The 14425-nt window shown below is 39.5% G+C and overlaps 1 protein-coding gene across 3 annotated transcripts in view; it reads right to left on the minus strand.

Annotated features, from left to right (window-relative positions):
• Positions 1-258: 258 nt before the first annotated feature.
• MLXIP (MLX interacting protein) overlaps positions 259-14425 on the minus strand; it is a 46564-nt gene continuing 32397 nt past the window's right edge. For 2 of the 3 annotated variants that reach the window (XM_068654514.1, XM_068654513.1), the window contains 6 exons: positions 13746-13870; positions 11768-11869; positions 9839-9966; positions 8650-8773; positions 6378-6507; positions 259-5681 (listed from right to left, as the gene is read on the minus strand). In XM_068654514.1, the coding sequence (XP_068510615.1) occupies positions 5560-5681; positions 6378-6507; positions 8650-8773; positions 9839-9966; positions 11768-11869; positions 13746-13870 (731 nt within the window). In that variant the 3' untranslated portion in view covers positions 259-5559. Of the gene's footprint in view, positions 5682-6377; positions 6508-8649; positions 8774-9838; positions 9967-11767; positions 11870-13745; positions 13871-14425 lie in introns of those variants that run through there. The other variant, XR_011088643.1, reaches the window with a different exon arrangement.

The following is a 14425-nucleotide window of genomic DNA, read 5'->3' on the forward strand; positions in this document are numbered from 1 at the left end:
AAGAAGGGCCCAAGTGACATCAAGTCTCTTTCATCTTCTGAAGCACAGAGTCATTTTAAGAGGACATAAGCCTTGCAACGGGAAAGCCAAACACACAGATCCCAAAGAGGTGACTTCAACACCACTGATAATAGAGAAATGAGCCCTTGTCACCTTTCAGAGCTGCAAAAGGAATGGCAAGGTTCGGGAAGATTTCCACTTACCATTTCCCCACTTTGAAGCCAAGTTCCAGGTAAAAAATGAAGACGTTACAACTAGTTTCTTCCAAAAAATAACCTTTATTGTTTTGGTTGTAAATATAAAAAAATGCATTGCACAATTTAACAGACCTACTGAAAAGTGCTACATATCGACAGCACAACAGAAGTTGTGTCATGCAACAGAACAGGAAACCTAGGCAAAAGCAAGAGTACGACCTGAAGTCCTCAAACCTCCAAGCTTTTTTTTTTTTTTTAAACAACAAGAATGAACTCCATTCACTTAAACACATCTAAATACAAGAAGAAAAGGAGTGATTTGTTCTTTGAATTGTTAAGTAAGAGGATTGCTCCTAACCGGTATCTTCTGATTCAAAATCCTATTTATGTTGGAAATGTTCAGATATAAAAGCAGTTCAGACAATGGCTAGAAAGTCTTTGTATTACACACCTAAGATGTTTTTCCTTCTAACTGAATCAAGTTTTGCAGATCAATCTACAATTTGGTACTACCACTTCTGCTCTAACATAGGAAATTAGCATGAAATCCATCCAAGAAATGAAAGGGAAGTTCAGGCCTCAGCTGACACTGTGGAAACAGTACTGGGGTCCCATACAAGAAAACCCTCAAAAACAAACGATCTCCTCAGAAATGCAAGTATATCAATTGAAAGAGAAATAGGAAAACTCCTGTTGTCTCACCTAAAAAAAATACCTCCTACAAGTCACCAACAGCTGTCCACAGTCCTCTGAGATTTGTGCGACTGAATCCATAAAGCACCTAAACCAGGGATCATCAGCCTTTTCATTCTGGGTGTTTTTCCTTACAATAAAAGTGCAAAGAATGATAGAAAAGAGAGAAGAAAAAAAAAGTCAAAATAGTTGACTATCAGTTTTATTTTAGCAGTATCTTCAGGTTAGGAACATTGAGGCAAGAATTATCCATCCCAGAAACACAGGAAGTGATTTAGCTTCCCAATAATTTGGACTAAAAAAAACATTATGCTATTGAATGGTTTTGTAGTGAGCTTCTCACAAACAAAATAAAGTTTACCTGGCCCCTCACCTCTACCATGTGAGCCTAAGAGTGTACACATACAGAATGAGGGCACAAAATAAAGGGATGCTATTTTCCAATGCAACCTGCCATCCCTTTGATTTTTTAAGCCATTCCAGATTTGGAGATTTAATTGTGTGCATCTTTACTAGGTTTCCGTCAGACTTCGGGGTAGGTGTGCCCCTGTGTACGTGGGAGGGAAGGATAGTGAAGTCAGCAGGAAAGACCATTTTTTTCCATCCTTCCTCCCATCCATCCATACAATTTTTCATGACCTCAGGTTCAAAGGGGCACAGTAATGCCACGCAGACGATACATTCTCTTAAAACCAAGGGAACCCCCACTTTGTCATTTCACTGAGTTTTCCACTTATTTGGGGTAAGAATGTAAGACTTAAGATGCATCAAATGCATACAGGACCCCAAGATCTAAGGCACGGATAGAAGCATTCTAGTAAGTCTCCCTTGAAGGAAAGCTCCCCTTGGGCTCTGGAAAAGCAGGGAAGAACACGGCAGTCGGATCAAATGGGAGTAACAAGGAATCCATGGGTTCTGCGCAGAGCTTGGACTGTCCAGATGAAGCATGGTCTTGTCTCCATTTCTACTACTAATTAATTTATTCAATTCTAGTTTGCTTTCACTGCTTATTCCTCATCTTAACAGGAAACATCGTACAACACTAATAAGTTCATCACATAATGCATAATTTCTCTGGAAGCTGGGGGGAGAGTGGGGGCTTCTACAGTGTATTAATTAATAGAATTTGAGGTCAGAAGGCACCACTAGACAATCTGTTTGATCTTGGTGGGTATCGCAGGCCACAAATATTTTATCTATCCCCTCCCTTATTGAGCAAAATATGTTGGATTTGACTAATTATGGGCTGCATTTGCTCATGTGGGGATTCTTTAAAGGTCCAGACCAATTCACTGACGACTGACGTGCATCATCTGTAATTCTGTGTAGACTACAGGCACGGCGTGTTTTGCTTGCTTAATGTACTTTGGTGACATAGAGGAAGTCGGACTACGTAAGTCAGGGGAGTAAGTGGTACCAAACTTATTTTGTTTTATTTAAAAAAAAAGAAGTATATTACTTAGAGTTCCGAGTGAGGAAGGCAGAAAGACTAAGCAGTTCAAATACATTACCAAGTGGGAATCTAGACAGGAATTAATACATACGTGGCCAATCTCTTTTCATACCAATCCTCAGTACCTCAAATGTGCAGAGATAAGATACACCACAGCTTTTTCCTCCTGTGCTTCCAAATAAAGTAAAATCACACCCTTCACAAAGTTGACTGATAAGAGAAAAGAATTCTGATTTGCAAGAGTTAGGTGATGAAAATACACTGAATCACTGCTTCGAAGAGGAGCCACATGATTTCTGGTAATTGCACTATGCGGAAAGTATCTTTACACTACTCCCTCCCTCCCTCCTACACTCTTGCCTAGTAAGTGATCTTTGATTTATTTTTTTCTCTCTATTATGTTAAGATTTGCAGTCTTTTAGAAGTGCCGTGAGCTTGTTTCTCCATCAGAAATTATTACAATAAGCACTTTCCCTCCAATTGTAACCAACTCATGATGCAATGCGTGTGATGTTTTTTCCATTCACATGCAGATCAAAACTGCTAATGGGCAATACTTTTTAGCATTTCAGTCATACATCCTCTCCCCTTGCTATTCTTTTAAGGTCCTTTTTAGCTTCCAATTCATCCAGTAAGATCTGAAATAGTAGGAACTAAGCTTAGAAATCGTTATACTTCCCTAGGCTCTGAGGCAAGCCTGTAGCCCATTTTGCTTGTTGAGACAACACTGTAGTGTTGTTAATACTAGTGCAAGCTCAGTTGCGGACACCTGGTTAAGAACATGGTAAAAAAAAAATCAGGCAAAACTGCTGCCTGACGAGCAGGAGACCACATCGCAGGGGAAGCATTACAGAATGGGCTTATCTGAAAAGTACAGCAAAAACACAAGTCTGTTCCTGGACAATTTGCCTGCTGACTTCTTTCTAGAAAACCGGATACATATTTTTAACATGCAAATACGCATGTAGGTATCTATGCATCTCAACAAGATAGCCCAGTAAAGAACTTGAGGGGCGCTCCCCAGCTAATCACAGTTAAATGATTTAACTGGAACCACGTTCACAAACAGTGATAGAAAAGGGAGGATTAAAGCACTGATTAAAAATTTAAACTTATTCAACATCTTTTATCTAAATGCATTCCCAAAATACTGCTTCTTTGAATAAAGCACATTGTATGAAAGACCTGGATATGGGTCCCCCTAGAAAAGCTACTTACTATTTCGGTGCTCTGACCACCTTTACACATTATTTCAACAAACCATTTCCTAGGTGAAGCCTAGGTTGCTGTTGGCTCTGTCACAGGGACACAGTTTTTTCCATGTGCCACAAGCTTTAAATGATATGGCAGACGTACTGTAAAAAGAAAAGAGCGTCTTGTTTGTATGCACAGCTACAAAAAGGCACGCTGGTACTTCAGTCATGCCACTTTGTCTTCTCCTTATGTTCCTTCCCCCTGAACCACCTCCCGCAGAAGTCCCTTTCAGCCCCCCTCTTGCACAACTCACAGGCCCCTGCTCAGGGAGAGGGCCCTGGGGCAGCCCTTTTTGCCTTCTTCTTCTTACAGTCCTGCTCACACATAAGCCAACTCTGCAATGAAAGCCACTAGCTGCAAAATCTCAGGACAAGGAAGAAAGGAAAATTATTCTCTGTGCTCTGTCCCACTCCCCAAACCTATTATTGCTTTTTAAGGTTTGGCCCACCAAGTGGGGAAGATGAGGCACAATGCAGAGGAAAAGTACATCCCCTGAAGGAGAACCTACTGACCCCATTTCAGAACGTGCTACATCCAAACTTTTTAGCTGCTCCTCAGCTTTGCACTGTGACAGCCTGCTCTTCAAACTGCAAGAAACTATTTGGGGGAAGTGACAGGGAAACTTTATCTACACTCTGAATAGCTCTAAAGCATCAGAATCAAGTAATGAGTGGAATTACAAGGGTCATAGGATCATTCCAGACTACACCAAGAAAAACTGGCCAGAATGAACATCCCAGTGCTGTCTGAGGATGGACAGACTATTGCTGCTGTAACAAGACTAAGCTTATCTCCAGCGATAGGCCAGTACTTCAGGGACTGCCACAGAAAAATGTTACGCGGGTTTTAACTTATCTTTATGTGTTTTATAATTCCCGTTGAACATAACCTTACCATACAGACCAAGCTTGGCTAAGTCCTTCAGGTTTTTGAAATAAAAAGCAAAAAGAACAGGTAAAGACAGAGAAGCTAAAAACTGACTACAAGTCCATGTGGTTTGATACGTTTTCTGAGACAAAAAAAAAAAAAAAAAAGCCAATTTCTTAACACTATGAACTCAATTTTTGTCTTTGAAACACTATGATGTTTACCTGTGGATGTGTTTTATATGTGCACATTTTATGAGGAAGGCAGCTGAACTCTGCAGAGTGCAAGAAAACAGTTTAGAGATGAAATGGATATGAAATTCATGTGTCTATCTTGATTGCAGAATCTGTGCAATCTAAAACTGCGTTTTTGCACTTACTGCACAGCCTGCTACTCAATTGCAATGGCTATATCAGAAAAATAATAAAAATCAGCTACTTTATTTGCTAGAAAATAAAGCATGCCTTGGAACTGATCATATGCAATGGTACACTCATTAAAATAAAAATACACAAAACACAGCCTGAGATTTTAATTCTAGTATTTTCCATGAGTTGACGTCGCTGATGGATTTTTCTTCTCCTTTGGTTTTTAATATAATCCTGTTTAAACAATTGTTTACTATTCAAGTAAAACAAATGGAACTGAACACCAGAAAACAAAATGAAAAGCAGATTTTGCTTCACAAAATTGAAAGTATATTTCCCCTTGAAAGGAACATTCCTTGGTGTACAAGATTTACACTTCAGAGAACTTAGCACTTGAAGCTGTTTCATAGAAAGATGTTTGTTGCATACAGATGCATGCTGCATTGATGGAGATATATTGCTGCCTGCAGGAATGAAACCTGCTAAATTTACCTGAGCTTGGTGTTCTCACTTCATGGAGTAGAGTACAGCACTGAAGAGGAATCAAAACGTTATGACAACGTTGCATCACACTTCCACATATTCTGAAGGCAGAGACAGATGCCCTGAAGGTCTTGGGTGATGGAGAGTATTCTTTCTAAAGTGCACCAACTGAAAGGAGACTCACCAGGCTGCTAGACTGGCAGGTTCTCCACCCCTTGTACAAGCAACTCACTGTCTTTGGTTGTTAGGTTTCACCAGCTGTTTTGTTCATCTTGCTAACTGCTTCTGTGGCTTGCTCTGGCAGGCGCGACGGATCTGACAGAATTGAGGTGCTTGTACTTAGATGCCGAAGGCTGCTCAGCACCACTGTGAAGAAAAGTCAGGAAAGTATCAAAAAAGCCATTAGACTAACTGCAAACAAATCCATGCAGAACAGCGTGCAGGTACTGCAATTGTTATGAATTATGGTAGTTTTTTCTTCAAAACATGTACCTGCACTTACAGCAACAGCAAGAAACACAGATGCGTAAGAACTGTGCCCAGAAAACAACAACAGAGATCTACCTATTTCTTCTACTAAAAAAAGCACTTCTCAGCAACTATAATTGTAAACATAAATATTTGCTGAATTCTAAGTGATAAAGAGTCAAGTAATCATGCTCAAACAGAAGGTCATTTCAATGGGGAATGCAAACTTCAGAAGTCGCTTCCGTCATAACGAGACAAATCACACTGCTGAAATATTCCACTCTTTAACTAGAGTGGAATATTTAAAAAATATTTAAAAAATATTCCACTCTTTAACTAGAGTGGAATATTTAAAATTTAAATGCTGCTTGAGACTGTTTAAATTCTAGAATCTATATTAAACAATTAATTTTTTTCTGTTCAGTGTTAAGCATGCAACCAAGCAGCTAAAAGACGTTCTTATTTTTCCACTGAGACAGTAAGAAGGGATTAAAAAATCATATTCAGCATCTGTCCTACTCTTTTAAGAAATGGTATTGTATATGGTCTCACTTACTGTGATCTCAAATTACTGCTTGATAGAACTTCACTTACTTGGCCTCAGAACAGGGAGAGAACAGTGCTGATCCAGCCACGCTATTGCAGTTTGATTCAGATCCTTAAAGCTTTTTGTGGAAACCATCCCATTGAAGGACTCAAACAATGGCTTAATAATAATGCTGAACTGCAAATCATCAAACGTTAAGGGAGATAACAAAGGAGGACTTCAAAACATTCTAAGGGAAAAAATAATAGAGCTCCATGTCCAGAGAAAACAAACAAATTTTAGACTACAACATTTCAAAGAGTTTTTTTAATTATAATTATTTATTTTTAAGATCTGTGACACTAGGACAAAGGAAAATATTGAAGCTCAGTTCACATTTTACCAATACTGATTACTTTTTGCAAAATTCCTGTATGACTGACTTGATCTCCCACAAACAATCTGCACTGTTGTGAGTGCATGAGCATTGAAAACTAGGTACATGTAGTTTGTACTATTTCTTTGTTGCCACCTTTTTCACGTAACACTGATGCTTTTATAGCAAAAGAACATAGAAGCCTTAAGGTGAACAAGCTCTTTGCTACTGCAGCTGAACAAAGACTTCAAGAGTCTTTCAGATGAGCTTTCCTGGAGCACTCACCATACCTGAACTCAGAACAGCTTGCTCTAACACTGCCATGGTAACTCAGCAAGTAAATGTACCTGTAAGTTGGAGTCTATTTCAGAAGTTGGCTGTATGACAAAACTCATCTGAAGGCTCAAAATCTGTGGTTTTACCATGTCAGCCCAGATGGGATTTTCTGACTACAGTCAGCAGCCTGTGAGAACGAGGCCCAAACCAATCTCAGGGTTGTGATACACCCCTATCTTTCTCACTATTGCTAACAATCAACTTTCTCACTATTGCCAACAAGATAGGTCTAACAATTACCTGGAATACTCTAGGGGGTTTGCATGTGGTTATGGACTTTTACAGAGTGACTGGGTATCCTTTTGTTGATATTCTACTATTCAGAAATATTCTGTCCCTGGGTTATCTCCAGTAGCCGAAGACCAGATTACTCACTTCCCTCTCATATGCAACAGAAACTGTGATATTCTCATATTTGTAATGAAACTGCCCTTCCCTCTCTTACAGTCATTTCATGAGGAGGAAGTTTTTTAAAAAAATTATTAATAGCACTCACCCCTGGACCTTGTCAGCTTTTACTGCAAGACCTCCTGAAATAAGCCAGCAGGTGTTAAGCAATCTATCCAGTTATTAGAAAACCGTTCCCTCACAATTCCATCCTGACTTGCAAAGGGAAGTTGGGAAGACTGCTTTGCCTACCAACCTTTTCTTTTACCAACTACAACAGCCTTTGTCTTTCTCTAGATACCACAGGCGCAGCTACCCAAAACTGCACCTTCATCCCAGATAACTTCTGATGAGTCTAGCTTTCTAGGACTAAGAGAAACCAGGAAGCACCAAAGGAAGCATTTTTACATACTAAAATATTAAGAATGTTGTACTTCATGCAGACACCAGCATGGATGTATCTACTCTGATAAGCATGGATGTATCTACTCTGATAATCAGGGGAGATAACCAGCAGAGTACAAGCACATGAAATACGTGCACATAAAAAGGTACAAAGCTTTAATAGGAAGGGGGAAAGTTAACACTTCTGCTCATTAATAATTGCTCTTCTGCTTTGCTATTTCCTAACATCCCCTAACTGATTCAGGCTAATCATATTTGATCCAAGATAGCAAAGTTGGATTAGCTAACCTGGTTCCATTCCCAGCTTGTCTCTCTCCATCTTCTGCATTATCACTCATTTGTAAGCACAGCTGCTAGCATTTGAGAAGCAAAGAGAAACTAAGTTGATTTGTCGTAATGAAAAAAAAAAAAATTGAAAAAAAGGAGAAACATGCAAGTTTTCAAAATTGCCTTTACAGCAGTTTCAGTAATTGTCTACAATAATCTTATTTTTTGAAAATCTTTGTCATTCTCTGTAGTCCTTTGCAAAAAGTGAACAAGAGCCGGAGTTAGAGAAACAGTTCGTTACACATTTCTTGTGGTATAATAACTGAGCAAGAAAACTTTACCTTTGTACTGCATTTCTTCCAAGTTACTTCCCATACTTTAAGGAGAGCAAATTTTACCTCATAACAGTCTACAAGGCAAGAATTCGTATCCATATATAGATGCAAATGACAACTCTGGACATGCATTACTTAACTTGGCTTAAAGTCATAGCATCAGAATTCAGAGTTTCTGGCTCTAAACACAGTAGCACCAAACCTCAGGTCCAGCAGGTTAATGTGAAAGGATACAATCCAGAACTTCCAGTTCTGGAGGGTCCTGTTCCTCACGTATTCATCAAACATCCTCCTCATGCGGTCAAACCTTTGCCGTGCTATTGGAACCCCAGTAGCAGGGAGCTGCTGTTGGCAAGAACTGAAAAGAAGATGCTCTGAGGTCAGAATCCCCACCAGGAAGGGCACATTCCTCTTCCAGGCTAAATTATAGCATGAAAAATATGTGCAACCCCAGCATCTCAGACTGAGGTGGCTTCTCTGTGCGTGACCCCCCCACATTGAGTTTGTTATGGCCAGGAATACATACTGTTTTCAAATCAATTGTGTCTATTTTCATGCAGCAAAGCAATTTTTCAAGCTGCTACATCTTATTACAAGCAACACAACTGAGAACAGAGGATAACATAGAACAAAGTAGTTTTTGGCATCCACTTAGAAAAAGGCACGTTAGGAGTCAAGTTAAAATTTACAGACTTACTCCTGAGCGGTGTTAGAGAAGAAAATGTTACAAAGATTCTTAAGAAACAGATCAATTTAAAATAAAACCAAACAGATGTTATCATATCTTCAAAAAAGAAAGAACAAAAAAAAAAGAAAAAGATTTTGATTTGCCGATAATTCTAACATAATGCCTAAGCCTAACACTTCTGTGGATGGAAGAAAAAACACTGGGGTTCTCAACATGCTTTGCAATAGCACATAACTATTGTAAACCCACAGAGGAAACTGAGGCACCAGGAAGGTGAAGTGACTTATCAGAGTTATGTTCAGTCAGTGGCAAGCTCCTTGAGTCCAAATCCTATGCACTCAACCACACTGCTTCCAGGAAAAATTGACTGCATTTGGAAAGAAAACTGCAGCAAAGCCATCATGAAGAGTAGGAGCGTTTCATCACCCAGTGAGCCTAGCTTTAAAAACAACCATCACTGGCTTCTCAGATTTATTCTAACTGATCTAATGCATCTTTTCTGGTGACACCACTGTTGAGCGTTCATGCTCAGAGCTTGCCGAAAATCCACACGATTTGCTACCAATGCCCATCCCACAACGACTTTGCTTTTTGTTTGGAAGTCGGTAGCATCTTTACTGATGTTCAATACCCATCTGTTGTTTGGCATGACACCTGAGGCAAACATCCCCTGCTGTTAGCCAAAGCAACATTCAAGCTGCTCTGCTTCATTACAGAAATCTCCCAAAATCTCACATGACGGCAGCGTTTAGCTCCTCGATTTCTTCCCGAAGGCGCCTGGTTTCCTCTTGCATCTGTGTTCTTTCCTGCTGTAGTTTAGCGATATATTCTACTGTTTTCTGGAGAGTGATTGCATGGCTGATCTAGACCAAACACAAACATAGAGCTCACTTTCTGGAACAAAGCTAGACGGATGAAGAGTTTGCCCCTTATCTGTGGTAAAACCCAGAAAAGCACTTCAGCACCTTTTAAGTTTCCTTCATCCTGCCAAAGCACACATAGGCAGACAGAAACACTTAAGATATTACTGAACTCTTCGTTTTTCTGACTCCCATTTGCACACTAATACAGAGAAATACAATTGCAGTGGTTGTTTTATTCCCCAAGTTACATTTTTGCTATTTTGTTGAAAGTCATAATTTTAAGTGTTTTATTTCATTGTCTATCCTCTTAAAAATGTTTACAATTCTTACTTGGGGTACTGAAGGATGTGCTGCACCTGTTGATACATTATTGTGCTGTTAGAAGCATTGTTCCTTCACTGACAACTTAGGTTATTTAGTTTGGGAAGCCTGCAGTTATTAAACCAGAAGGTAATGTGCTCTAGCTATCACCAAAGGAGACAGAAACAATGTCACTAAACTCTTTTAAAATAAACTTCCAGTTTTGAGGAAACAATTAAAAATCCGTACTTGAGAAATGAAATAAACAGACATTTCACTAACGCCAAGTTTTCAAAAATGACTACCTTTCAAATAGGCTATTCAAAACAGGTAGTGAAATTCTGACAATTTATATCCTAAATATAAAAATTGGGTAAACAAATCAACATGGTATAAATAACCTTTCTTATTTTCTATGTTTCAAAGGGTTGTGATATTTAAAGGATATTTAGAATGTTCTTGTGCAGACAAACCTGTGTTTTAATGATTTTGGTTTCATTTTATGAACTAAATTAACGAGCATAGGCAGAAAATGTTCTTAATCTCTACAAAGACATTTGACAATGAGAAGGGATTTTCTTTCCTCTGTAAATCTATACACAAAAGACAAGTGACAGGAGAAAAAAATGACAATATTTGCAAGGCTAAGGGCACACGGCCAAATTCTTAAAAGGAGCTGGGTGAGGAGTCCCAGAGGGGGTTTCAAAATCATCTGAAGTGGCCAGGCTTGTACCCCCAATCAGGAAGTACAGATCTCTCACGTGTAGGAAGTTTTAGAAATTTCACTGCACATTTTGGACATGTTTCAACAGTATTTGCAGGTGCAAAACATTGTTTTACCATGCTCTTAGCTGACTAAATGCAGCACAAATGTGGTTAGCACAGCACAAAGCCTGTGCTAACAAACTGTGCTCAGAATTGTGCGTATTAGCTCAGGCCAAATGTCTAGGTCTCTTTTGCCATGCCCAGCAGAACACCAACAGCATCTACCTGGCCTTTGGCTGGCTCATTATTCAGGCAGAAAAAGCTCACAGCACTGACTGGTCATAGCTTTTCAAGTCCAGCTCTGGGGACTAGAGGCTGTCCAAAATTGGTATAAAATGCCAGCATGTCAGAAGAAAAGGTGACCTAGCAGTAAATGCAGTCATCTTACGCTGCACTCATGACAAAAACTTAATTACTGGGGTGCTAGGAGCAAGGATTGCAAAGAGCAGTTTTACTTTTTTCTCTGTCGAGCTTTAAAGCTGCAGCATCTCATCACAAAAGATTTGATCAACATCTGAAGCTGCATCAGAAGAACAACGCCTAAAAGACAAAGGGCTTTCACACATTGACTATAAGCCACAAATTTATCACCCATCCCTTTCCAAGTCCCTCAGTTCAGGAATCTTCACTGATTGACTGGCACACTCAGTCAACAGCAGAGAGATCCATTAACTCTTTTCAGAATGGCTCTTACTGAAGCTTTGTATGAAATGAGTAGTGCTGCCAAGTTACTTACCGACTTGGAGCTGGCCGAAACCAAGCTGTTCAGAGTACTGAAACCAATCCTGATATTGAACCTTCGCTTTTGTTCTGATGAAATACGCTTCATTCTTTGCATCTGTGTAAATAAAATTATGCTGTTTTCCTTTATTGTTCTACTGCTATGATTATTTCTGCTATTCACATTCAGCATCACTTTTGTTGACTTATGGCATTTATAGTCTTTCCAGTCCAAGTTATATTACTATAAACTTGCAAAAAATGTAAGTGATTAAAAAGGGTTCAGAGTATGAAATTCAAATCCAAACCCTGTACAGTTTCTTTCAAAATAAGAATTCCTATTTAATACTCTTAAACACACTTTTTCTGAAGTCAAGTTCTATGCTTTGGGTACATGTAACTTTGTTGAAGTCTTAAAATTTAAAACAATACACATAATTTTTACCTAATACATACAGAATGTCTACTAATATCAACAAGTAGCCCTATAAAAAAACAAGAAGAATTATTAATTCTGGCCTACTCTGAGGATAAAGCCTTTGTTAGGAATTAACCTTCTCCTTTGTACCATTAAAAAGTTTGGAGCTATTTCCACCAACATCTTTTGGAAAAACTAAAGCATTTGCAATTTTAGAATGCGTTATCTTCAGAGCTAAGCTTTCCAAGGGTAGCTCACCATCACCCCAATTTACAGTGAAGGAAAACAATGCAACAAAGCAGTTAAGTCGCTGCCCAAACCCACAGAAAATGAAAGCTCAGGAGCAGAACTGAGATTTCCCACGCCCTCCACATTTTGCCAAGCTGAAAAAACAATGTTACTGAGCAACACAGGACTGTTCAGTCTTAACAGTGCACAGCAGCAAGGAGTGTACATTTAGAGACAAGCAAACATCACTTTCCCAACTTACAGAAGAGTTACTGACATTACACATGCCAGGAATTGAAAACTGAAATGCACGTGAGTTCAAAGGGCTATAAAGCCTTTTCATTGGGGTGCCCTCACTTTTAAGAGCACTGCTCCATCTAGTGGCCCCTTTCCTACCGTTGACCAGTCCTAGTTCGTTCCTTTTAAAATTTACTCTGTATCAGGGAGTGCAACTACTGATCATGAGCATTTATGCTAAGCAAAATTCTGCAAACCATTATGAGTAACTTTCAGCATGCAGTAGTTCTGATTCTCCTTGGCAAAAAAATGAGAATTGAGGGCAATCACAGGCTGCAAGAGTTTAAACTTACCTTTCTGCCCTGTGAGCACTCAAGCTGAGATCAACTCATAAGGTATACAAAAAGAAGCCAAAATGGGTCAGGCACTTGCAAAATGCTTAACTAATGCTCCCTGTCACCACAAAATGGATGGCAGAGTTAGAGTTGATTTTCCTGCATCAGTTGTTTTTTGTGGAGAAGTTTCTCATACTGCCAAAGAAAATATTCTGACAAGGTCAGCTTGTGATGACGTAGAGCCTGCTTTCATGTGCCATCTCCAAATTCTTATCCCTGTAACTCCTGAAGTGTTTTACAGTTATAACTTTTAGAGTCTTTGATGCTGTTTCTTTATAGAGCAGCATAGCATCACTGGAGACATGCAAGTTAACTCAGCAGGTTGAGAGCTTCCCCCTCCAGCAATGGCCAAAACCTTGCAGACCTGGATAGCTCCAGCAGAACAATGGCAAAAAGCCACAGTTTAGAAAATTCAGCCTGAAACCTTTGACCAAGTAAACTGAGTCCTGCCATAAGACTCCTGTGAGCCACATCAGGAACTGCAAAAGGTACAGTTTAGCCTCTCCAGCGATATGTCTCTGAGGAGCTGAGCAGATTATTAGAGTTTGACATTTTAAATTGAACAGAGCAGGACAGATGTAATGCAAGTTAAGCCCCAGGCACAAATATTTCACTGTTCCTGAAGCACAGCTTACTCTCACATCTATGCTCAGACATCAGGGGAGAAAAGTAGCTACAAAGGCAAAGAAAAGCACCTCAAAGGAACGGACACACACCTTAAATGCAGCCATCTGAGGGTCAGTGGCAGGTTTTCCTGAGCTGCTGTTCTGGGGAGACTGCGGACTGGGGCTCTGCTCAGAGGTGCACGGGGAAGCTTGGCCAGAATTCTGACAGTCTCGGCCTTCATAAAGGAAGACAGACAAGGCATGTTAACAAACAACATCCTGTAGCAAATATAACTGCTGAAAAGTTTCTATTCAGAACAAAACCGAAATGCAGTCGACAACTAAGTTATGTTCATTGATACAGCAACCACATGCTAGAAAATGTCAAGAACACTGGGGAAGTTTAGTATTCCACGGCACAACGGTAATGCATCCTGAATAACTAAATATCATATTCCTTTCACATGCACAGGTATTTAAGCAAAGGCATACTGAATGTATAGGATCTAATTCCACTGTGGTGCTGGACTCTCCCATCTGAGGCTCTAATAGCCTGGGACATGATGGTAATATTTAACAAGCCATTTACCATCAAAGCCAACATAAGTGTCTAAAACTGGCCCAGATATCAACATGCATGCAAAAGGAATCTTTTTCACTTACCTACCATTAATAAGGTCTGTGTCTGAAATCCTCCAGTCAAAATTACAGTTAGGATACCGAACAATAAACCTATTCAGCACTTTCTACACAGATGCCTTTCAAATGGGCTTAATTAGTCCTTTGCGAAT

This window comes from Anas acuta, chromosome 17 (assembly GCF_963932015.1).
Source record: "Anas acuta chromosome 17, bAnaAcu1.1, whole genome shotgun sequence".
NCBI lineage: Eukaryota > Metazoa > Chordata > Aves > Anseriformes > Anatidae > Anas > Anas acuta.